The 24,998-nt window shown below is 49.8% G+C and overlaps 1 protein-coding gene across 1 annotated transcript in view; it reads right to left on the bottom strand.

Moving 5' to 3' along the window:
- Cib4 (calcium and integrin binding family member 4) overlaps positions 1-20,926 on the bottom strand; it is a 56,558-nt gene extending 35,632 nt beyond the window's left edge. Inside the window, exons 1-3 of the mRNA XM_036170254.1 lie at positions 20,816-20,926; positions 20,329-20,363; positions 10,138-10,234 (exon numbers count right to left, since the gene is read on the bottom strand). Of these exons, the coding sequence (XP_036026147.1) occupies positions 10,138-10,234; positions 20,329-20,363; positions 20,816-20,869 (186 nt within the window). The 5' untranslated portion in view covers positions 20,870-20,926. The remainder of the gene's footprint in view (positions 1-10,137; positions 10,235-20,328; positions 20,364-20,815) is intronic.
- Positions 20,927-24,998: the final 4,072 nt, after the last annotated feature.

The raw sequence follows: 24,998 nt of genomic DNA, 5'->3' as shown, positions 1-24,998 counted from the left end.
GGAGGCGGCAGCAGGCAGAGGGTCAAAAACCCTGGGAACAGAGCCCTGGCGGGCCCAGCCAGCACCTCGTTAGGAAGCCTGAAGGGGAAGGGGGATGCATGAGGAACAATGTTGTTTATTTTTTTCTATTTTTAAACCAGTCTAAGGTCTCTGGGGGCACAAATGAAGTTATCAGCAAAGACATAAGGGGAATAGAGCCTCCAGCCAGCGGGTTGAGAAGGCCCTAGGGACCAGCACTCTTGAAAAGCTGAGGAGAGCTTATTTATCTTGTATTCTGAGGGCAGGACAGGGCCTGGGGTGCTGGACAAGCAAGGTTCCAGGCCCACGGGCCCCCTCCCCAGGCCCTCAACTCCTTGTTCCCTCAGTATTGCTGGGAATGTGGGCCCAAGTCTCAGAGTCAAGAGAGTTTCAACGGCGTGTCATCTGCACTGGGGAAGGAGGGGTCTGCTTTGCTCAGTTCATAGACAGTTCACATACACAGGCAACATCACACCAAAGCATGCAGACACCCATACAGAGGCACATGTGTGTGCACTCATGTGCACATGCACACATATACACATAGGCAACATATACACACATGCACATACAGGCAACACACACACACACACACACACACACACACACACACACACACACACAACCTGTTTGCACCTGGTCACAGGCTGCCCCTGCCACCTCATACCCTTGGAACGACCCTTCCTCCATGTGACCTCCTGTTCCATCAGCCTTCCCACGTGGTACTTATCCCAACCTAACTCCAGAACCTCTCACAGGGAAGCAGCAAGCGCGGCGATGTATATGCAGTGTGACAGGATCCTTACATGAACCGAAAGAGAGGATGCATCACTCTCGTCTTAAAGGCAAGGGCACCAAGAAGTCCAGTGCTTTGCCCAGAAGCTTTTTTTCCTTAACACCAAATGCCTCTAAGAGCTTCACGGCAGGAGAATCAGTTCTGCCCTTGGGAACTGAGGAATCATGAATCATTAGAGAATCAGTTAAGGGCCTGGCTTCGGGAAACATCCAGGGAATGCTGAGTGGTAAGAGGCAAGGATGGTTAGACCCTGGGCGTATATCCTGCTTGGAATTCTGGTCTTTGCTGGATTCTAGCTGGGTGACTGTGGGCAGGACACTTAGTAACTTTATGCCCCAATCCCCTACTCAATGGACACAGTAACGGCAGATAATTTCCCTGGGTGGATGAGATACTCCATTAAAATGTAACATGTGAGGAGACAGAAAACGGCTGAATGAAAACATTTGCCTCCCCAGTCCTACCCCAAGATGGATGAAAGATGGATAGAGCAGCCGCACCAGGTGGGTTGTGGGAAATTCTGTCCATTACCCCCCTCTTGACTCCACTCACTGGTTACAGGCTACAAAACTCCCCCAGAGGGAATGAGGGAAAAGTGGCCCTTGACATTTTTGTGGGCTCCCCTCTCCAGCTGAGGAAAATCAGAAGAGAAAAACCCAGACCAGAACCAGACCTTTCTTTCACCTTCTCCAGCTTTGGTAGGAGGTGGGAGGGGAATCCACTTGAAAGTTGAGGAAACGGGGACCTGGAGAAAACCAGTGATGTGCCCAAGACGGCTAGGTGCCAGCGGCAGGCCAAGCCTAGATGTCAGGCTGTGTTCCTGTGCCGCTCGCTGCTCAGCCCAGAACAGAGATGGCCTCTCACAGTACTGAGCTCTTTCTGAAACAAACCCCTTAATTCTTTGGCTGAATGTCTAAATAAGGATTTTTGCCAATTCCAAGCCCTGCTAACTGATGAAGTTGTCAGAAAAAAAAAAAAAAAAAAAAAAAAAAAAGATCTGATGATGCTTGAAAAGGCAGGGAGAGAGCCAGATGCCAAATTGCCCTCCCAGCTCTGACTTGACATCAGGGAGCCTGGACCCTCCCACTGGGGCCGGGAGGGGCCTTGGGGAGCCTTGGGGAGCAAGAGTTGCCGACTGATTTCAGGGGCTGATGAGCTGTTAACCCCTTTGATCATCTCTGCTGCGGAGGAGGGTACCACTTCTTCCGAGTTACCTTGTAGATGAAATGAGGTGATGTGTGAGTTACACCCTGCTGGGCACAGCTCAAGTTTCAAGCTAGGGGCTGGGCTGGAACAGCCAGCTGGCCTGAGCTCTGCCTAGTAGACCGATGCCTTACAGCCCTTGAGGGAGGAGAGAAACGGAGATTGCCGCTTCCATTTGGCGAGGCAATGGGTCTCTGATCGACCCCTAGCATTTATTTCTCTCTGAGATCCAGCTGCTTGTCTTGGATGGGTGAAAAGCTCCAAGTGACCTCAGGCCCCTGGAGGTGGCGCTTCAGGGTGGGAGCCTGGGAGTTCAGCAGGCTCTTTGTTCTCTCTCTCTCTCTTTTTCTCAGTGGAACATTTGTCCCACCCAGGAGTCTGGGTACTAGGGGTGGAGCCCAGTCTGGGGACTTGGGAATCAGACAATTCCCAGGCCTGCCCCAGGAGCCAGAGAGACTGGGTGCTTAGAGAAGGGGGGACTGCCATCATACGGAGAAGAAGCCCCAACAACACAGACATACGCAAGTGTGACCTTCTGCCTGAGGATGCATCCTATAGTCAACCATCAACCACTCAGGCCAATAATAACTCATTCCCATCCAGTTTCCTGCTCCTGACATACATGTGCACACACACTCACTTTGGTACCGTTTTCTCTAGAAGATGGAGAAGAGCAAATGGAATTTTTGTGTTCAAGTATATTTGGAGCTTTTGACCACTTAGTTTCCTTGTCTGTAGGCTAGGGAGACCCCCAAGGGCCTCAAAGAGTGTAAGACTCAAGCAAGGCAGCCTATGAAACAGCTCACAGCCATATGACCCGGGGCAGCGGGCAGGCATACGGGGCTAGGCACTGGGATTGTTGCACCCATCCAATCTGTTGCTGTTTTAAATTTATTTTTTTTAAAGCATGCCAGGAAAAATAGCCGAGGATGAGGGGGGCTCAGGACAGTGGCCTAAATACAGTCTAAGGATTATTACCGGGTCCAGCTGTCCCCTCCTGCTGCTGCTGAGTTCACTGGATGACAATAACACTCCCTGGGTGTTAGGGGAGTTGTGTCAGTTCTTCATCTGGGGACCCTCTGATAATGTGTTTCCTCTGGATGTGCAAGACAGACCGTGGACACAGCCCCTAGGCTGGGGAGGAGCGGGTAGGGGTGGGAGCGGCTGTCATCCTGTGTGTCCCTTCCCATCTGCCAACTTCGGCTTCTTTATTTGTGAAGGCCCCTCTGCCTTAAGATGTGCATGGGCAGTGTGGCAGCCGTGCAATGGTTGTGAGCAAGCCGATTGCTCAGTGTTCAAGGAGACCCTTGGCATCCTGGTTCTGGCTCCCTCCCACCCACCTTTCCTCAGAGGACTGAAGGAATCATTCATACCTGTGCCCTCTCCCATGGAAAAGGAGCCCAGAGATCCAAAGATCCCCTTCCAGCTCAGGACTCAGCAGGATGAGATGAGACTGCCACTTTGCACTACTAAGCCAGGGATTCTAGCCTGTCTCAGGGTAGACATCCAGCCGAGCAGGGTGCACTAGGGAAGTCTATGTGCAGGTTCTCTGAGTATCTAGCCATTGCCTTGGCCTAGTCCCAGGACATAGTAAGACATATTAAGAAGCTCCTCTGGAGGGGAGGGTGTGTTGCCCTGAGACCTGCCTGGCCCCCAGAAAGCCTTTCCTTTGGCCCTAAGAAGTATGGAAGGACACAGATGGAGAATATCTAAGGTGTGCCTGGCTAGATCTGTCTATGAGGGGCCACACCCGCAAGGGGAGCTGTATAAGACTATTAGGGCGTCAAGTTTGGGCACTTACGATCTGGAAAGTGAGCTCTGCAAAGAGGAGGTGGTTGATGACACCCTTGCTCTTTGCCCAGAGCACCCCAACGAGAGAGAGGCTCTGTAAGGTTGGAGATTGCACACAGTGCATGGCCAGCTGTTGGCGGTAATATCCTGCTTGTGGTGGGTGAGAAGGGTGCAGGAGAGTCCCCCTCACCAGGCATTCTCCACAAAGGAAAAAACAAAGTCTGTCATGTTTCCTCCTCTCTGATAATGAACGCAGAGAATGCAGCAACATTCCCTAGGAGTCCTTGGGCAGAGCCCTCCTGGAGGTGAGGGAGGGTCCTAGTGGCCTGCTGGGTATCTGGTTTGAGGATGAATGTGAGGACCATACAGGCATGGGGCTCCGAGGGCACCGAGCTAGTGGAGCCTGTGGCAGGTGTGGGGTTGGGAGGAGAAGACAAACGTTGGTGAGACAGCTTCCACGTGTGGGGATGCTGGGGTGATAGTAAGGCTGGCATGTGTGACGTTTTATTTTACCCAGGAGCTGTGAACACTTGCACCTAACCTCACGCCCTCTGGCACTCACTGCAATGGGAATAAAGGACTTTATTCCTTGGAGCTACAAACAAACCCAGAACACAGGAGAACAGCAGTAACAGGTGTGCCTGTGGGGAACAGATGCACAAGTCGTGAGTGACCAGCAGAGAGAGACAAGAAATCAGGACCCGGGCCCACAACGGGAACGGTGACACGGTGACAGCAGCCTGCTGTCTCTAGGCTCTGGGTTTGCACACCCCGGTTGTGCTGGAAAAGAGGCAACTGTTTTGATGGCTGGTGGCAGGGGTTTTAGAGCTTCTAGAATTCTGGAACCTTCTGCACTGCGTGGTGAGGGACTTGCCCTGTCTCCAGCCTTACCAAAGGTAGGGAAGCTTGTCTCTTGTGAGAGCCGATTAGCGCCTTTCTGGGGGGGGGGGGGACACACAACACCAGACACCACTGCGGACTGGGAATTGAACAAAAAAGAGGATGTTAAACTCAGACTCATCCAGCCTGTTTCTCAACTTGGCGTTAGGATGCTGGCTCACAGAACACTCCAGTGTTTCTAGGGAATCCTCAAAACATGGCCCCTTCAGCTCACTGGCCGTTGGCACTCGAGTTGACAGACACCACCCACGGGCTCAAGCTTTGAAACAGTTTTTTTGGCAACCCTCTGCAGTCTTCATTATGAGCAAACGATGACCAGATATCCACGGAAGGCCTCTGGCATGAAAGGCAAGGGCTCACAGCAGCAAATGGAAAAAAAAAAGTGCCTCAAGGGAAGATCAGAGAAGATAAGAGCATTCAGGAAAACACGGGAGGGCATTACTCAAGAAAGGGAGAAGCAGAGAACACAATGACTCCTGGAGACCAAATGCTTAAGGGGAGAGTGAAAAACTCACTGTGGCTGAAAGACAAACGTGGAAGAATCGTGAGCGGCACGGTCAGGAAGTGTCCGTCATGCATGCATGAGGACTTCCGGTTTGAGCTCAGAGTCCCTGTCAAAAAGCCAGACATGGTGGTCTGCGCTTGTAATCCCAGCTCTGGGGAGGTGGGGACAGGCAGATTCCTGGAGCTTGCTTGCAGGACCAGCAGCCTAGACCTAGGGATGAGCCCCAGACCAATGAAGAGCTCTATCACACACAACACGGTGAGAGCACAGAGATGGCTCAGTGGGCAAGTGTCTTTTGCTCTGCAAGCATGTCGGCCTGAGTTTGAACCCCCAGCTCTTGTGATTAAAAAGCCAGGCATGGCTGCCTGTGCCTGTAATCCCAACACCATAAGGCCGACAAATGAGGGCGACATGTTTTCAGAAAAAAAGTGAGTATGAACGAAGAAGCAAATAAAAAAAAACACACACAAAAAAAAAAACAAAAAAAACAGGACACGGAGGAGACACACACACACACACAATCAGGAAACAGAAAGGCTTTGGATTTCTCATTAACAAGAGTGAAAACTAAAATGTCATCAAGTGATACTTCCCAAATCCTGAAGAAAAATGGTTTCCAATCTATAATCCAATTCCATCTAAATGCTCAGTCGAGTGTGAAGGGGAAACAAGGACATTTTCAGATGTGTAAGGGGTCACAAAAATACTTAGCTCCCGGTGACTCTTCATCAGAAAGCTAATAAAGGATGTCTCCCACCAAAGCAAGAGGAGCAAAGGGAGAAGTCCAAGATCCCAGTGAGAGGTGGGATCTGAAAGGATTGGGAAGGGCTGGTGTCTAGGATGCTGACATGTTCTGTGTTCAAAGGGCAACCCTCTCCCAACGAAAGCCATTATAAGGCGCCAAGAACAACTTCCCTAAGAAAATTAAATGTACAGAAAATCCTCCCTTTTGAATGTTCTTGGAGATTTAGACAATTGGTAGAGCCTTGATGATGAGTTAATGATATGTACAAAGAAAACCAAGCAAAAACAATTATTATAACCAGAATTAAAGAAGAACAAAAATATGCAGAAAAGAAAACTCTGCACATTTTATTTCTCAGCTCAGCTCCGAATAGGGTAAACGGCCATCGTGACAGAAACACCTGCTAATGGTTTGGATACGGTTGTCCCCCATCTCTGCTCACCAAAGGAGTTTAATCCCTGAAGATTTATGTTAATGGTATTGAGGGAGAGGTAGAACACCAATCCTAGGGCAGTGCCTAGAAGTGAGGCATTGGGGAAGTGATTAGGTCAGATAAAATCATTTGGGTGGGGCCCTTGTGAGAGAATTCTAGTGGCTTTAAAAGGAGAGGGAGAGAGACCACACAGACAGAGACATCCATGTGCTCCTGCATGGTGTGTCACAGCCAAGGGGAGGTCTGTCTTTGCAGCCTGCAGCTTCCAGAATTGAACTAAATAAACTTCTTGAACTCTCTGTGAAGTAGCCTGCTGCAAGTATTTTATTAAAAATAACAAACAACAAAAAAACCTGACTCTGCAACACCAAATGTCCCTTTACTTCAAATGATCCGATCACTATCCTGGGAAGTCATGGGAAGCGGGATGACACATGGGATGTCATGGGGAGGGCAGAGACCAAAACACCTACCCCCAGGAGAGTCGAAGGTTGAGATTTCAGAAGAGTAATCCAATGTTCTCTTTAGAGATCCGGCCTGTGGAAGCAAGGAGAGGCTGCAGATGGCCTGATATAAGCTTTCTCCCACCCCTTTCCCTTAAGACCACTCTAGCTACCATCATGCCAGGTGGACTCAAGACACTAGGCCAGGAAACCAGAAACCCGAGTCACGCCATGCCACACTCACAGTGTTTACAGAAAGCAAGATCATTATTTACAGGAAGAGAAACATTGAGCTAATTGACTTTTAAAGACATCAAATACAGCAGACAAACAGAACATAAAACCCCACGTGGAAAAGGGGCACAGTGTCCAACCAGTAGGCGTCTTTGTCCACAGGCTTTTCCGGTTATCTCTGCTACCCGGAACCTTCTCGTGACTTGCTCTCTAAGCCACCAGCCTGCTTTTTCCATGATGAAATCCCAGTTAAGAACACAAAACTTCATTCTTCTCAGACTATCCAAGTCCCCTAGTCAAGTTATACCAATCCCTAAAGTTCTCTGCCCCCCTATTTCCTCCCCCTCCCCGCCCCGCCTCCCACCTTCTCCAAGCCTGTCCTGGAAAAGATTTTGGGTAGTGTGAGTCACAAGGCTCCCATCCCTGGGTTGCATGGTTCTTTGGCTTGCCCAAGATTGGGAAGGTGCAGAAGGTGACAAACAGGAGTCTGGGTTTAAGTCCAGTCTGAGGCCAGTGACACAGTGGTTGACCACCTATGACAAAGGGCCAAAAGACAAATAGCCAGGCAATGGTAGCAGCAGCAGCAGCAAAAAAAAAAAAAAAAAAAAATACCCCAAAGTTCTTGCTTCTGGGATGAGTGTGTGTGTGTGTGTGTGTGTGTGTGTGTGTGTGTGTGTGTGTTTAATTAATTGATTTTTGGTGTATTGCTGTTGTTGTTTGGAGCCAGGGTCTCATGTAACCCAGGTTGGCCTTGAGCTCCTGATCCCCCTGCTTCTAGCTCCCAAGTACTGGGATTACAGCATACACTATCAGGTCTGGCTAAAATGAACATATTTTAAAAGTGAATTGGTGGTGATAATGGGTGACATATTTTTTTTTAATGTCCTTACTTGGAAAAAATTGGAGGTTGGTGTCTCTAGTCCCTGCTGAAAATAAACTTCAGTTTTGGAAAAAAAAACCGTCTGCGATACACTGTGGAGGATGATCCCACAGAGAATAAGAACCACCCCAGAGACAGAACTACAGACTCCAAGGAGGCATCTAGCCCAGGCTCCCTTTGATACCGAGTATATTCCAGAATACCCCCTGCCAAGGGCCTCTTGGCATGCCCTGCTTGGCTCCTTTCGGTGGTGGGGAGCTCATTCCCTGTGCAGTCTTGACTATTAGAAGGTATTTCCTTGTACTGTCGAAAATGTACAAAGTCCATGGACAGCTATACTCCTGCTCACACTTTCTCATTCTTTGACCTCTCCACACTTGTATTTCAAACCCATCTGGGTGCTGGGTCCCCACCCACCTCTGCACCGGAGGGCCACGGCTGCCTCGTAGGAGGAATCACTCAGCATTTGTTGAATGACTACAAAACTCCTCACTCCGTAGCCAGCTTCTCCTCCTAGGTCCCTGGACCTCATCTCGGAAGCAGCCTTACCCTCAGAGCCCATCCTGTTCCAGACAGAGAGAAGATGTGCCCTCACTGCATAATGACGGCTCAGATCACTATTCCGCCAAGACCCAGATGACATATGAGGATGTCTGAGTGTTGTGACTTGTCAGCCCAACACCGCCTCCCCCAAACCATGGACAAATTTTAATTCAAACCTCAGAGTGACTGGGGAGTCCTTTCCTTGTGTACATCTGGGCCTGGTCAGGCTGCGCTGGGGAAGGGCAGGGCCTCTTCCTAACAGAGGAAGTCTCAAGCCTCTGTCCCTAAGGAATTGAGAGATATGGGGTGGGGGTGGGGGGGTGCTAAGAGCAGCAGACTTCTGGGAGCCAGGAGCCTCCAAGTCACCTCACCACTCCCTCCCAATTTACATAGGAGGAATCTGAAGACGCACCCCAAGAGCGGAGTGTGCTGATGCACATGCACACCCTGTCTGTCTGTCTGTTTGCCTGTCCTGGGAAAATGGAGTGTAGGCTCCAGCCTCGGGACAGTAGAGAAAGCCAGAGGGATGTTCCTCCCGTGGGTGTGTCCAGCCTTTGATAGTGTGAAACGGCAGAGGCATCTACAAGCTTCGTACTCAAGGACTGCGTGAATTCCAAAACCGAAACGGAAACAAACCAAACAAAACCAACCAACAAAACAAAACTCATACTGTTTCAGGAGGGTTTCGTGAGGGACTTCATTCAAAGCTATCATTGGTTGCACATGATGGCTCAGCAGGCTGCAGGCTGGATATGCCTGAGGGGGTTCCAGGCTTGGGGAGGTTGGCAACATTGCTGGCTGGCTGGGTGGATGGATGGGTGGATGGATGGATGGATGGATGGATGGATGGATGGATGGATGGATGAGGAATTAATGGAAGAGCTGGAATCAGAGTACTCTTCTCATTAAACACAGGGGAATGGACAAAGGCAGGCTAGAGGAAGTCTCCAGGCTCCCCGCATCTCTGGCTTCTCACAGGAGAACCTGAGGGAACTCTCAGTCCCCCTATAGAGCCCTAGTCTCCTGACAAGGAAGGTGTGAGCAAAAGACAGAAAGGGCAGAAGAAGGCTGGGCAGAGGTCTGAAGGAGCCCTTGGTTTCCTCAAGGTCCCTGGTGGTCCTGTGAGAACCCCCCACCTTTCTACTCACCCGAGTTGTGGTATAAAGGACACAGAAGGAATGAGATGGTGCAAGGGTCTCTGGGGTCAGGGAGGGGTGGAGTAAACGGTGAACTCCAAAGCGTGGATCACAAGATGAGGCTCAGAAGGGACCCACAGGCCTGGGAACAGGAGGCCTGGGAATGGGGCCTGTGAATGGGGCCTGTGAGAGCTCCCAGCTGGGCCACCACCTTCCAATAGGGAGACCTGGCGTGACCCTCATGGCCCTGGCTGGGTTGTCCTCACCTGCAAGAGGGCTATGGTCAGTACACCTGTCTGACCAGGTCTGGTGGGGGGTGGAGCGAAGATAGATAGGTGTGAGGAGTACTTGAAGGCCTCGTCCTGAAGGCCCCTCTGCCTGGAAATCCCAGAGCCCCTGGGGATGACGATGTCAGCTGACACTCTTCAACACTCATGGAAGAGTCTCATGAACATGGAAGGCCCGCTCTGCCCTTACCATACCTTCAGCCCCTCCCCATCCCGGACTCACCCTCAGAGCAGGAAGGGAGCTGACCTGCTCCATGGTCAGTGTGGCCTCCTTATAGTGCTTGCCTGAGGGGCAGAGCTTCAGGAAGGTGTCGTGGATACTGAGGAGAAAGAAGAGAGGCATAATGGCCACATGGGAAGGAAAGGGGGCCGTGGAGTCCCCTGCTCATGTGTGTAGGGATGTCTTAGTGGAAAAAAGGGGACTAAGTGTGGACTGACCCAGAACAGGAAACATCCCCCGATCCTCCCACATTCCGTGTGGGAATATAACAATGAACAGGGAAGGAGGAAAGAGGAGGGGCTGTGCCATGCTCTGTCACACGGACCACACTCCACAGTGTTCATTCTTGACTATCAGAGCTGGCAGGAATTTCTGTCGTGGCTCCGTCCAGTCCCGTAGGTAGAGGTGGAGACATCCAGATCCCCTCCTGGACATCCAGATGCCCTCACCCTCAGCATGTAGAAAAAGAGGTCACTTGGTGAACACAGGAGCCAGGTTAAAAAATCCATGTACTGGCAGCTGGTAAACCTGACAGCCAAGCTGGACAGCTGGCAGCAAACGGTCCCCGCAGACTGACAACCTGAACAGTCTACCTCTCGCCTTTATCATGACCCTCTCCATCTGTAGGCAGTCGGGGAAACTTTGTAAATGACAGACAGAGCCTGGCGAGGCTGTATGGTGATTGAGCAGACAGTAATAAGGAATCCTACCCCAGACCAAGAGAAGATGCTCTCTCAACCTCTGTTCCTGTCTCCCCATCCTGGACCGCAGGCTCGGTCCACTAGCAGGCTCTTGGGACCACAAGGCCAGTGACTGTGGTGGCCCATGGAAGAGAAGATAGGCAGCAGGCTGGGCAGAGCTGTGTGGCCTTGGGCAACTTACTTAATGCTTCTGAGTCTTGGTTTCATTGTTTGAATAAAGAGCCGTGGATAGCCATCGGTCTCTCAAGGTTGCAAGTTCAAAGTAAATGAAAGGAAGGGTGTACGTGTGTGTGCGCGCGTGCATGCCTGTGTGTGTGTGTGTGTGTGTGTGTGTGTGTGTGTGTGTGTGTGAAGGTGTAAATACGCTTTAAAATATGTCTTTTATATCCAGATAGACCTAAGTCCCCATCTCCTCTCTGGGTTCTCCTCTGGCGCATCTGGCACATGAAGCCCTCTCACCTCAGACTTTCTTTCCAGCCTCGTTTTTTAAATTTTTATTATTGCATCTTTATTGTGTGTGTGCAGGTACCTGTGTATGCACACCTGCACACACACACACACACACACACACACACACACACACACACTCGCACACACCATTGCATGCATGTGGAGGTCAGAAGACAACTTTCGGAAGCTCATTTTTCCTTCTCCCATGTGTGTCCAGTTATCGAACTCAGGTTTCCAGGCTTGGTAATAAGTACTTCTTGCTACCAGCCCTCCAGCCTCTTTTTGGATCCCCTTAATCCTTCAAACGTATCCTTCTCCCCTCCACTCCTTTGCTAGTCTGCTTTTCTCTTGCATCAAACCCCTCATCTCAGCCGAGTGCCAGGAGCTAGCAACCTAATTCACAATCTGGAGTAAATAACCCACAGTCCCTCCGTTGACCTCCCCAGGTAAACTCAGATGAATTTGAGTCAGTGGGGATTTAGGGACATGTGACCCAGTGAGGCATTCAGGGACGGTTCTAGGACCAGAGAATCGGGGGTAGAGGAGGAGGCCGCGGCAGTACCCAACAACAGAGAACGTAGAGCCATCTTTGGCTCCCTTTTCAGCCACTCATCTCGTCACGGCTCACTGACTAGGAAAGCATCCTGTGCATCTCAGCCATGGACAAGTGGAGGAAAAAATAAACCCAGATTCTGTTCGTCCACCATGCTGCCGAGTTCTGCACTCTGAGAGGCTGGTCTCCACTCATGGCCACCAGCTCCTTGGCCTTCAACCTTCCAAATGGTTTGGGCCCAGGGGAAGCCCCAGCAGGAAGGTGGAAGCCCTGAGAGAAGAGTTAGGGTCCCTCTCCTCTGACCTCACAACCTCAGTACAGCTCTTAGCCAAGTTTGTCCTTCAACTGCAGCAGCTCCAAATGGCACCTGGACTCCTCAAGCCCTGGGCAGGGATGCTTAGTGTTCAGACATCTCCCACAGCCTCTGCAGTTTCCCCATCCTCCATCACCTCCCAGCTGAGGATGCTGTCTTTGTCCTCCTGGGATGCTGACTAAGGAGGAAGACAAACCCATGTGAATCCCTTTCCTTCCCTACTGAATGTGTGACCAGAGATCATAGACGTGGGTTTGATTTCTGCTTGTCCAGTAGGAAGCAGACCCTTTCCAGGCAGGCTCCGTGCTGATTTGGGAAGGCCTGGCAAATGGGAGGTGGACCAGGGCTTGGAGATGCATGGAGAGGATCACTACCCTGCCAATCTAGCAAGGGGCCCTTGAACTGTCCCCAGAAGCTCTGTGTTAAGTATAAGACGGAGAGAAAAAAGCAGGGTGTAGGGGGGTTAGGAGAGAATTCTAAAAGGTGTTGGGATGGGAGAAGGGTCATCTCAGGTCAGCAAGAAGAAATAAAAGCCGGTCTGCTTGGAGGTTCCCTGCTGATCTCTAAGGGGGTAAGGGTGGTCACAGGCAAAAGGAGCATTATGTCATTGCCAAAATTGCTGCAAACCTCCTTCCTCCCTCCCTCCCTCCCTCCCTCTCTTCCTCCCTCCCTCCCTCCCTTCTTTCTTTCTTTTTTCAAACAGGTCCCACTCTGTAGCCCTTGATAACCTGGAACTCACTTCATAGATCAAACCGGCCTTGAACTCATAGAGAACTGCCCGCCTCTGCCTCCAGAGTGTTGGAATTAAGGATGTGCACCAACTATCATGTCCAGACCAAAGGCAGACTTTCACTAGGTGTGTGTTGGTGTGTGTGTGTGTGTGTGTGTGTGTGTGTGTGTGTGTGTGCGTGCACGCGCTAAGAACACATGTACGTGTGCCTACCGAGTATTCTACCACTGTTCATCTTATTTCGGGGGGCAGGATCTCACCAATTCAGTTAGCCGACTGGCCAGGGAGCTGCAGGGATTCTGTCTCTCTCTTCCCCACCTCTGAGTCAAAAAGCAATGCTTGTGCGGCGAGCATGTTACCAACCGGGCCATTTTCCCAGCTCTTCACTAGGTTTAAGCCCTCTTGGAAACACATGCTTGTGCTGTGTACCTAGAGTGACTGTCCCTCTGTCCACCCCATAGGGAGGACCGAGCAAGGCAGGGACCACTCCTCTACAGAAGAGAAAACAGGAGGTAGATGACTTGCCCAAAGTCACGTGGGTGTGGATGTTAATGCGTGAGTCGCAGACACCAAGGCTCTTGCCCAGAAGCACAGAGAGGGGAGGCTGGGAAGGCCCTGCAGTTGTTATGACCCCTCTTCTGACCACACACTGTGTTCTGGGAATTCTCAGACACGTCACCTCCTAGCGTCTCCCCAATAGTGCCTGTGGGAGAGGTGTAAGTGACCACTTTTGTGGATGGGTGAACTGAGGCTTGAGGAGTTTATCTAGTATGTCTTGGGGTCATGCCACTGGGAAGAAACAGGAGTGGATGACCGAACCCTGAAATGACTTATTTGAGTTGTTCTCTCTCCCCTTGAAGGTTCCACTCTACCCCCGCCCCCAGGTGAAAGACCCTGCGTGCCTAATCCCAGTTGAACGGAGCCCTGCCCAGACTCCATGCCTCCCCAGACGGCCACAGGGACCAGCTGTCCACAGATGAATCACGGCTGCATCTCGGCTGCCACAGAATGTTCTCCTCCTCCAAATATGGATCAGCCAGCTCGAAATGGAGCTCTGAATTAATCACTAATGGACTCAAAAGTCAAAGCCATTTGAGAAACTCACACGTTCAGCCTGCCAACAGCCAGGCAGCCTGGGTGGGGCTTGCTTCCATGCTTGGCTCCCAGAGGAGGGAAAGGCTCAGAATCTACTTTGCTGGGAGGTACCTCTCCAAGTGACCTTGGACCTGCCTATCCCCTCCCCTCCCCCCTCCTTTCCCCTCCGCTCCCATCCCCCGCTTTCTCATAGCCTCAGTTTCTCATGAGAAATGAATGTCAAGGTGACTCCCCTGCTTGGATCCCCCCTAGTCAGGCATCTGTAACTCCGAAAGTCTGTACCCCTCTCTGCCATCCTACCATTGCTGCCTCGGAGACTTTTTAGTTCAGTGGGTCTCAAACAGGGCTCTGTTAAACCCTGTAGGGAATTGTAAGTGGGTCTGTACTCCACTAGGCCCTGGGGTTCTTATTCAAACCTAGAACAATGTGCAGGTTCTACAAGCTTCTGGGTGCCTCTCCCAGACTGCAAGACCAAGTTCAGAGATTTAATGTGAGCCCCTAGTCCCTGACTGGGCTCAGGGGCTCAAACATGGAGATTTTTACTTCCAAGCTGTGTGACCCTGGGAGAATCACTGTCTTTCTCTGGGCCAGTCTCCTGCTTTGCTGAGGGGAAATAATAGCATGGTAGCAAACAGCTGGGTGTGCTCAGCCCTGAGCTGGGTGTGCATTGCTCACACAATGACATGTCACCTCCTTGGCATATGCTGGCTTTGTAAGGTTGGGGGCCGAATCTCCTGACGTTGTTTCACAGTATGAAAATTGAGGCCCACTCACATAGCTGGTGAGCAGCAGAGCTGAACCTCAAACCCCGGCTCCCAGGAAGAAAACTTGTAACATTCCATGTACTGAAGCTTCAGCTGCTCCAGGGAGCTCCGGGGGCTAAGAGGTAGAACATGGGCTGGAGACTGGAAAATCTGGGGAGTCTCTGAGATGCTAAGAAGAAAGAGTGGTTCCCTAAGTGGCTTGGCAGAGCATTTGCTTAGCGTGTGTGATACTCTATGATCAGTCCCCAACATGGAAGGAAGGAAGAAGAAGGAAGGAAGGGAGAGAGGGAGGGAGGGAGGGAGGGAGGGAGGGAGGGAGGGAGGGAGGGAGGATCAGGCTGAGCAGGGTCTAGGAACAAATGCTTCAGTAGATCCAATCTTAACCCAGAGATTCCAGAGTGTCACGGATTCAACCAAAGGCCTCAGCCTGGGCTAGGCTGACCCGGATCCAGTCACAGTACATTTGGATCTGGTGACTTGGCCTTCGTGTGCTTATTCATATGGATAAGAAGGTAAGACGTCTTACACAGACTTGCTCACTGCCTTCCCACCTGGTATTGATGTCTTCATGGTTTTTATCAGTGGATCACCACCGTTCCACTGGACTGTCATTGAGGCCACTTAAGAAGAACTGTTCAAAAGTGACTGGGGCTTGGTCTGGTCCAACTTGACCTTAGCAGCTCGTGATGACCCTTTCTCCCCAGCACATTGTGAGCCAAGAACTTTCTGAGCCCACACCATGCATCCGTATCTAAGCTGTTTCTTTCCTTTACCCATGATGCACCCCTAACTCAGACATGCTCAAGTCCCTGGTTGTCTCTGAGGAGCTGGACTGTTTTCAGCGTGTCCTTCTGCCTTTGTGTGTGGAAACGTTCCTCGCTTCAGAAACTGGTAGTGTCTCATCTCTCTCAGTCTAGTTTGCCAAAGCAATACACTGCAAGAGGTTAAAAGTATAAGCACTATAAAGCCTACAGTCAAGATGACTTATATTCTGTACCCCCACACTTATCTACCCTGTTCTCCAGAGGCATTTTACAAAAAGCTTACTGTTTCTCTTGGCTTTTTTTTCTTAATATTTATATAACACTTCTAAGCTCTATACTAATGCTACTACTGCTGTCAGTGCTGTTTCATTATGGATATTATCTTGCGACAGGCCCCTATTAAGAAGAGGATTTATTTCTCTATGTAAGTCCCTTTCCCGATGTCCCAATTTAAAACAATTTGCCTGAATCGATATTCTGTATTTACTGTATTACTATTATATTTTATTTATTATTCAAGCATTGCTCACAGTTGATTTCCCTTGTGTAGCATGATTACATTTCCTTTCTTGCAATGCCTTTTGTTTTTCCCGGAGTTAACGGTGGCTTTGCTTTCTTTTTCTTAGACCGTAGTGTACCGATCGTGAGCTCATCTGCCAAACTTCTGAGAGCGCTGTAAAGAACCGATTGCTTCCCAGGCCTGTGTCCATCATCCTGCCTTAGCTTCTCTCCTTGTCTCCATCCTTGTAATTAAATCCTTTCTTCCGTGGGTCCGTCCTGTATCTTCCTTTGAGTTTGATGACTAATTTTAGTGAAGCAAATCCTCAAAAAGCTGTCTCAAATAGTTTTTTAATTGCATGTAAAAAATATTGTTATCCCACTTTCATTTCTGATTGATAGTTTATCTAGGAACTTCATTCCAGATTGAAAGTTTTCCCCTAAGAATTTTGAAGGACTTGTGTCTTCCAATGCAAGCCCCAGGCTGTTCTGATTCCATACCCGCTGTTATGGACGTTTTCTTTTCCTCCCCCGTTACCTCAGCATTCTGAAATGTCATGGTGGAAGGATGCTACATGTAGGCTCTTTTGTTCGCTCTTGACATGTAGAGGTCCTTGGCCTTCAAGTCAGACATCCAGCAAAGCTTTGAAGGTTGAGTGGAAGATCCTCTTGCTCTTCCCGGCTCTGAGTGGCCCCAGCCTGGCTACAGCTCTTATCCAGATGGTGAGCCCGTCCTCCACTGCAGCGGGGCAGGACTACCAAAGTGGATCACAGAGCAAGAGGTAGACTGGCCTGATACCTTCAGTTTCCCTTCCCGCTTTCACCTGACTCTGCACCATGGCTTTCCGAGCTCCCTCAGTCTTTCTGGGATTCGATTCCCTTACTCCAGGCCCTGCGGATCAGCTTCTTTCAGCTGAGTCTGTTTGGGGGGCTATCTACTTGGTACTTCTCATATTTCTGTTAGCCTTCCTCATCTATGCTTTTTCTTTTTGTGCTTACAGGTTTATTCCCTCTTCTAAAAACAAGCCTTCACGCTCCCTTTGGTAGAGGGAACGGACATGGGTGATACTCCGTTTTCCAAATTAACTGGAAGTTCCATGCCCTTTGCTTTCCTAATTTAATCTTATCATCTTGAACGTTATACTTCTAAGATTCTCCGTGAAAGTTTCAGCACTCAAGACAGTATCGCACTGGTGGGTGAATGGGCACCAGTGTTTCCTGGGCTGTGGTGATGCAAGTGTGAATACCACTCTCTTTCAATCTGACCCACAGCAGTTGAGCACCTCGATCAGCTGAGGCCCTTGTCCATATCTTCAACTGCTCCGCAGGCTGTGATACCCTTGAGCTGGGGTGTCACCTTCATGGAAGGAGTACTCTCTGCAGCAGCATCCCGCCATCTTGGAGTTTCTGTCCCCCTGCGCTTGTCCATCTTACTTGAAGGTGTGCAAGGTGGAGACAGATGTAAAGGAGGAATCGAGCACCACATTCTCCACTGTATCTTCATTAGGCAGGATGTCCCCTACCCAACACTGACCCACGCCTCTGCTCCATGCCCCCAAAGGTAGAAGCTTCCTTGCAAGAGCTACCCAGTGAGGCATGGGTGCCTTGTGCTCCAGAATGAAGCCATCAGCCAGCGTGAGCTGGGAAGAGCTTCTGGAGAAGTCTGCAGAGCAGGTTGGAGCAGATGCAGAGCTTTCCCTAGCAACATCTGGACAGTTAAAGCTGCTCCTTTTCCAGGAGAAGTGTTATCAGACTTGGAGGGGGAGAGGGTCCCAAGCTAGGTTTGGCCACCTGTCCTTCATAAGCCAATTAAAAGAGCCAAATTAATACCGGAAAGCAGAAAAGATTTATTCAACGTGGCCACATTGGGAAGAGGGACAGAGGGAGCCAGAGATTCTCCAAGTCATCTTCAGCAAGGTTAAAGTTCAGATGGAGAGCCAAGGATGCGCACATAAACACATCTACTCGGTACAGGTCGAGATGTGGGCCCATCCACAACTGACCTATCATTATCTGAGCTTCAGTCTCTCATTCTGGAAGGTGGATTGACAAGTGGGTAGAACCGTATGAAACCTCTTTCAGAGGAACAAGTTCCCCCTATGGCTGGCGCCTTTTTCTTGTCCCAGTGTGAGATTCCGGGGAAATTCCCATTTCTTTGGGATCCATTGTTGGAATAATCTGATAGATTGAGAGGTACAGTGTCTCCTTAGAATATCTTCATTTCTGCCAGGGCTGTTACATAAGGACACGATACTTTTCTGGTTGCTCTGATAGAATACCTAACAGAAATAACTTATAGGGGTTTATTTGGTTCATGGTTGAAAGGGATACAGCCCTTCAGAGTACAGAAAAAGTATGGTGGCTGGGGCTGGCAGCTGGGATGCCGGGTCTGTAGCTCTGGGGACTTAGGGACTGGGGCTGGCCTATTAAATCCTAGTGGAACAAGAAGCAAATGGTCTAGGAGGAGAAGTTTCCATAACCCTCAGGATTGGCTTCTACAGCCCTACATTTGTCAGCCAGGCCCTGCATCCTAAAGGTTCCATAACCTCCCAAAATAGTTCCACCAGCGGGAGATGAAGTGTTCAAACACACCAGCCTGCTGGCACATTTACATTCAAACCGTAATAGCTGCCTTTGATGGGGATGGGAGCAGGCTGGAAAGAGGATGTGAGCAGGGGCCACCTGAAGATCTGGGTGGTCAGGTCAGATGGGAAGGGACCCTTAAGGATGGCTTTCTTCCAAAGGACCTCATTCGCAGGAGGCCAACAAAGAACAAAGGAAAACAGGGGGAAGAATGTTCAAGAGGAAAAACAAAGGTGCCCTCCATATTCTCTCTCCCCAAGTCCTCACCACCACCATCACAACCACCCCACAGGCTAAGTCTCCATAACGGGGGTCTGGTATTGAATTACAGTTCATCAAAGCAAGGGAAAGACCCAGAGCCATGGAGGAAGGATGGGTGGGTCTATATGCTTTCTGTAAAACAACTTGAAGACAACTTCAAAAAAAAAAAAAAAAAGACAAAGGTACAGAGCAAAGGGGGTGAGGATGATTCGGGTACAGGAAGCAATGATGTGAATGGCTGAGAGATTCGCAAAGGTCTGTGCGTGGACAGTTTTCTTGGGAGTCTGGATGATAAACTGACAGTGAACAGGAGCTGAGTCAAGAGGAAGGGCCCACAGGAGAGAATGGAGACATTCGCATCTCATTTAGAACTTGGGTCCTATTTGAATTTTCTAGCCATATTTAAACGGTGTTTCATTTCCTCTTGTTTTAGTCTTTATGCATACATCGCGTCTTAGAAAATATCAATGGGGATTAGGTGAGTAGTCGGATACAGCTCATCTGGAGTTTTGCCATTTTCTTTTTCTCTATGTAAAAAAGTGAATTCGTAGAGTGACTCAGTCGTGAGTCCTTGACGTGCATGTACCAAGCCCTGACTTTGATTGCCAGTATAGAAAAAAAAAGTAAATAAATAGTATTTTTAAAAGGAAAAGTAACACAGCCTCAAGATTGTTCCTGACATCCATAGCTCTCCTTCACTTAGTTACCCTGTTGTGCCTGGAGAGTCTAAATGTTTGTGGCCTTCAGGCTGGGTGTGGTGCTTAGGGAGGGTCAGTCCAAGAAGAGCCAATGAGGTTAAGGGGTGTTTCTGTGTGTGTCCAGGACAGTGTCTAAACAGTCTCCTCATCCCCATCTTCACTGACTTCCCCCGAAAGTGTCCTGGAAAGCTCATTTGCACACTACACAGGTTTGCACACCACACAGGTTTGTTGAGCACCTGGCTCTAACCACCCTGGTCACGCCACCCATGCCCTATGAAGAAACCATTTGTCACATCTCCATTCTGAATGATGAGGTCTTTGGCCAAGAGCTTTCCCACGGGCAGGGTCCTCCTTGAGAACACACTGCTTCTCCCATTGTATCTGGCACAGAGAGGGCCCTGGAAGGAGTCTTGGGGGTGGAGGGCGAGAGGGGGAGGGGACAGGTAGCAGAATGAGTGTCCACGGTGCTTCCAAGTTCATCGAACCACCCTACACTGTCTAGGCCTTTCTTCGTTTTCCTCACTACCCAAGGAATCCAGAAGCTATGAAGAATCTCTGCCTTTGGTGGCAGGAACATTGCAGCCCAGATTTGGTATGTGTGCCTTTCTACTCCAGGGGAATCTCACAACTTCCTGTCCATCCCAGATGCTGCCTAATGGCTGTGTGGTTCTGAGCAAGGGGGGGTGGGGTCACACCCTAGGGCCAGAGGGAAACCATAGCAGAAAAAGAACCCCCACCCCCTCAAGAAAAGGGGATTGAGGACCCAGGCCTCTCTACTCACCACAGAATCTCATTTCTTGTCAGGAAGGTCAGAGCCTGCAACAAATCAGAGAGACGACCTGCCACTCAATCCGATCCCACCCTGGCCCCTGGAAGAGCACGGAGCCTCAGGAGAGAGGAGACATTCTCTCATCGTACTGTTGAGGAAATGAAGGCACTGTAGGCCGGCCACAGGAGCAGGCCCGTGGTGGTAGCCAAGGGCAAAGTGGAACCATACCCTCCTTGCCATGTCACGGGAAAAAGACAAAGTAGCCCAGACTGGGAGAGTCAATCAGAACCAAGCAAAACCCTAGGCTCTAGGGCAGGGGATGGGGGTGAGGAGGTTGATAATGCTGGTCTGAATCACAAGGCTACAATTTCAGCAGAGGCAAGGAACATCATTGCCAGCCTGGGACGCTCCAGAGCTTTAGGCAAGTGAGTCTCCTCTTTGTCCCACTTGCCCCGGGAAGCCCCTAGTTCTGTCCCAAATCTGTGACCTGACGACCCACCTGGTACTCTTCCAGATCCTCCCACTGCATCTGGTGCCTCAGACACTGCCCCATGCCAACCCAGCCTCCTCCTGCCAGCAGCAAAACTTCTGCCCCAAGGGATCAGCAGCTGGTGTGGCCCGTTGATTCAGTTACCATGGTGACCAGCATTCCACCTTCTGCCCCTGAGTTGGCAAACAGGTTCTTTTGGTGCCCTGGCTAAGAAACATCACCTCCAAAACAACACATGGAAAGGCAGGCCAAGAAGCAGTCTCAAGACTGTTGACTCAGGGAGTCACGATGCCTGGGATGGAATCCCAGACCTGCCACGTGCTGACTGTGTGACCCGGGGCAAGCTACGCAACCTCTGTGATGCTTTGTGCCCTTACCTCTTCAAGGGGATAATAAATACAGGACTGTCATGGGGGTTCACTGAGTTGATGCAGGTAGCGATAATTGACACGTAGAAAGTGCTCCCTACATGTCAGAGCCAGATCCTGAGCACTGTGCAGGGTGTGGGATACATATGAAGGTGGAGAAACATAGACTCTGGCTTCAGGGGATGGCCTACAATATACAGATGGGTACTTGACACCATCAGACTGAGTCCCCGTAGGAACAGAAGGTTCATTCAAATTTGGACAACACGAAGGGACCCTACACAAAGATGAGGTCAAAAGCTTCTACCCAGATGGGGCAGAAGTCAGGGTTCCTATCACAGAAGAGCAAACGAACCAGACTGAGCAGCACTCCAGCATCACTCTCTGATTTTTCTGGGGGACAGAAAGTTGGGTAGAATGGGCAGACCATGGATCAGAAAAACAAGGCAAAACAAAACAAAACAAACAAACAAACAAAAAACGACAATGAGCAGCAACGGCCTTGACGCTGAAGTTCTGGGGTCCCCCTGAAATCTTCTCCCTGCTTTCCTCCAGGGTATTCTGCATACCCACCCTCATAGGACACCTGAGAGTCCCTTCAGCCTGCAACACATCCGGCCACAGACTGTCCTGGGAGGAGCCTGGGACTCTGATGTGGTGCGTTCTCTGGAAACGAAACTGCATGCTGTTGCCTAGTTTACTCCACAGAAGTAGAGGCTGTCAGGAAGCCTAAGCTTCGTCCCTTCACTTACTGAACAGGCACCAACACCAGGCATGTCACAGGACCCTGGAGAAGAACAACTCTTACAGTTAGAAACAAGTTCTAAGAATTATCTGCCCTCCAGGCACACACCCTATGCACATACCCTATGCACACGCCTGGCCCCAAATACACACACCATGTAAGCACATATCCCTGGAGTTGGAAGCCGATGTCACCAGAGGTACCATGACAGGGTCATGAATATATAAAAACTGCTAAGCAAGAAGACAGGCACATCCAACCCCTTGATAGTTTATCATCCATGAAGTTCAGGCTTGAAAACTGTGCAATCAAGTTACAAGAGAGATGGAGAGAGAGAGGGAGAGAGAGAAAGAGAGAGAGAGAGGGAGGGAGGGAGGGAGGAAGGGAGGAAGGGAGGGATAGAGAACACCCATCATGTTTTAAGTTCATAATTTTGTGAGCCTTGGAGTGCGTGTAGCCTTTGAGCTGTAGGCCAGACTTGCCTGTTTGTATACAGTGATGTTTAATAGCTATTACATGTGATGACCAAGAACCTAGACTTTGAAATGTTAAAAGCTAGATTTTGTCACTTTAAGCAAATCATAAAAGTACTGTAAGCCTCAGTTCCCATCTCTAAACTGGGACTTGTAAATTCCTACGTCCTAAAATTACAAGGCTAAAAAAACATGACAAAGGTGTAGCTTCTTTTGATGCTGTTTCATAATCAAGATGTCTGGTCTAAACTGGGTACTTGGGACAGGGGAAACAATATTGCTTTAAAAGTTGAGGCTTCCTGGGAGGAAGCGGAGGCATCCAGCAAGCCGGCAGTTCACTAAACCCCATCCAGACTCGACCGCTTCTAACTACCAGGTGCACCTGCCAGAAGCTGGCTTGGTCCATGCTCAGAGCTGTTCATGGGACTCTTGCCCCCTTACTCTGGAGACTGCAGAGTTGGTGAGGTTAAGGGATGCTCTGGGGGTAGGCGGGTTGTAGGTCTGGGACACCCAGGGAAGCCTGGGGATCTTAGAGATGCTACCCTGGCAGGCTGTATCTTTCTCCAATCCAGTTTTGTTGTTGTTTTTTGTTTTTGTTTTGTTTTTTGTTTTTGTTTTTTTTCAGACGCCTTGATTATACAAGGTGCAGCAGCTTGGCACCAGCCTGTTGTGCCTTTCCACTCTGCTGACCCTTGCTAAAGGAGAGCAGCCAAACGTGAAGGAGAGAACCACCAGGCAGCTCGGAGCTCTTGGCTCCTCATGCAGCCACCATAGAGCTAGGCAGAGAGGCTGGTGAAGAACACGGACAGACGACACCCTGCCCAGACACACTCCAGGAATGTGAACCCACAGCCCTCAGGAAGCTACAGTGCAATACAAGACAGATAACAAGGACCAGGCCGGAGGCCAACACCAGAGCTGTGGAGCCTCCAAAGGAGAGCCATTGGAACAGCAGCAGCCTGAGTGACAGAGCTGAGCCAGGTTGAGATGGCTGGGGACAGTGCTCCAGGCCCTGGAGGCAAAGGAATCCAGCCAGAACTGCATAACACTGTAGGGATTTTCAAATTTGTTTTTATGGGGTACCTTCCCTTGTGAAAACGATGCGGGTTTGTCATTTACAACTGGAGTATAAAGTTACCTTTGTAAATATAGCTCTTTAATGAAAAGAAATAGGAGCCCTTTTAAAGAAAAATATTAAGTGAATCATTTTACAGGTGGTAGAGGAATGCACCAGAAATTACGAGGTGCTCCGTGTGCTCATGCGCTCCCTCTCCCTCCCTCGTACACACACACACACACACACACACACACACACACACACACACACACACACAAAGCCAGGGTATGCCAGCCCTGCTCCCCTCCCCACCCCCGTCTGTCCCTAGCCCACTCCTTCCCCCACCCCATCCCCAAAGCTCTGGGACTTCATTCCAGACAGGCCTTTTATTGGTTCTCACCAATAACAATAGTAGCAATAAGAATGTCACCTTACATTTGCATATCCCTTTACAATTCCAAACGCTTTCATATGTACCATCTCATTTGCCCAAGGAATAAAAGACCATGCATTTACAAAGAAAAGAAAGAAAGAAAGAAAAAGAAATAATTCCTCACAGGAGGTTCCACCTTCGATGTGTTAGCCAACCTGCGCTCCTCCCCCATCCACGGCGCTCCTTGGATGCCCGTGGTACCACAGTGATTTCAGAAGAGGTGTGTAATTGAGCGGTGAAGAGTCTCCAGGAAGGCCAGTTAGTTCCACATCCTGCCTTTCTAGGGTCTGCCTGAGGTAGGTTTCTGTCACCTGGCACAGATTCTTAAAATTCCAACCCCTGCCCGAACTTAATTTATTTTTACTTACCTTGCCAAACTCACCAGTTTTTGAAAAATGATTGGTGTCCAGACTACGTAAAAGGTGCTCACAACTTAACAATACAAAGAAATAAGCCAACTGAAACAAAGAGAGGGATTTGAGAGCTGGCCAGCACCTGGGAACTGTCTGCTCTCGCAAAGGAACTGAGTTCTGTTCCCAGCATCCACGTTAGGTGGCTCAGAACTGCCTGTAACCCCAGCTTTTAGGGGAGTTGATGTCCTCTTCTGGGTGCCATGGGCACCTGCATTTATGTACACACACACACACACACACACACACACACACACACACACACACATACACACACACACACACACACAAACACTCTAAAATAAAGTAAGCCTTAAAAAATTAAATTAAATGTAAAATGGGCCAAGGATATGAATAGGCATTTCTCCAAGAAGATAAGTGAATGGCTTGGCAATCCATGAAAAGTGCCTCCACATCATTAGCCATCAGGGTAGTCTTGCAAATCAAAACTACACCGAGACGCCTCTTCACACCCACCAGGACGGCTGCTTTAAACAGAAGAATCACTGTGCTCACAGCAGCATTATCCACAAGAGCCGGAAGTGAAGGTAAGCCCAAAGCCCATTAACCGTGCATCCCTATAAAGTAGAATATTACTTGGCACTATGAAGGATGAACTATTGTCTCAGGAAACAGCATGCATTAAACACAGTCACCAAAGGCTCCCTCTGCTTAAAGTATCTCGGGTGGACAAATCCGTACAGGC

The sequence above is a fragment of the Onychomys torridus genome, chromosome 21 (genome assembly GCF_903995425.1).
Source record: "Onychomys torridus chromosome 21, mOncTor1.1, whole genome shotgun sequence".
NCBI classification, from domain to species: Eukaryota; Metazoa; Chordata; class Mammalia; order Rodentia; family Cricetidae; genus Onychomys; species Onychomys torridus.
Note: the sequence above shows the minus strand (reverse complement) of the source record. Positions and strands in the feature narration are given on the sequence as shown.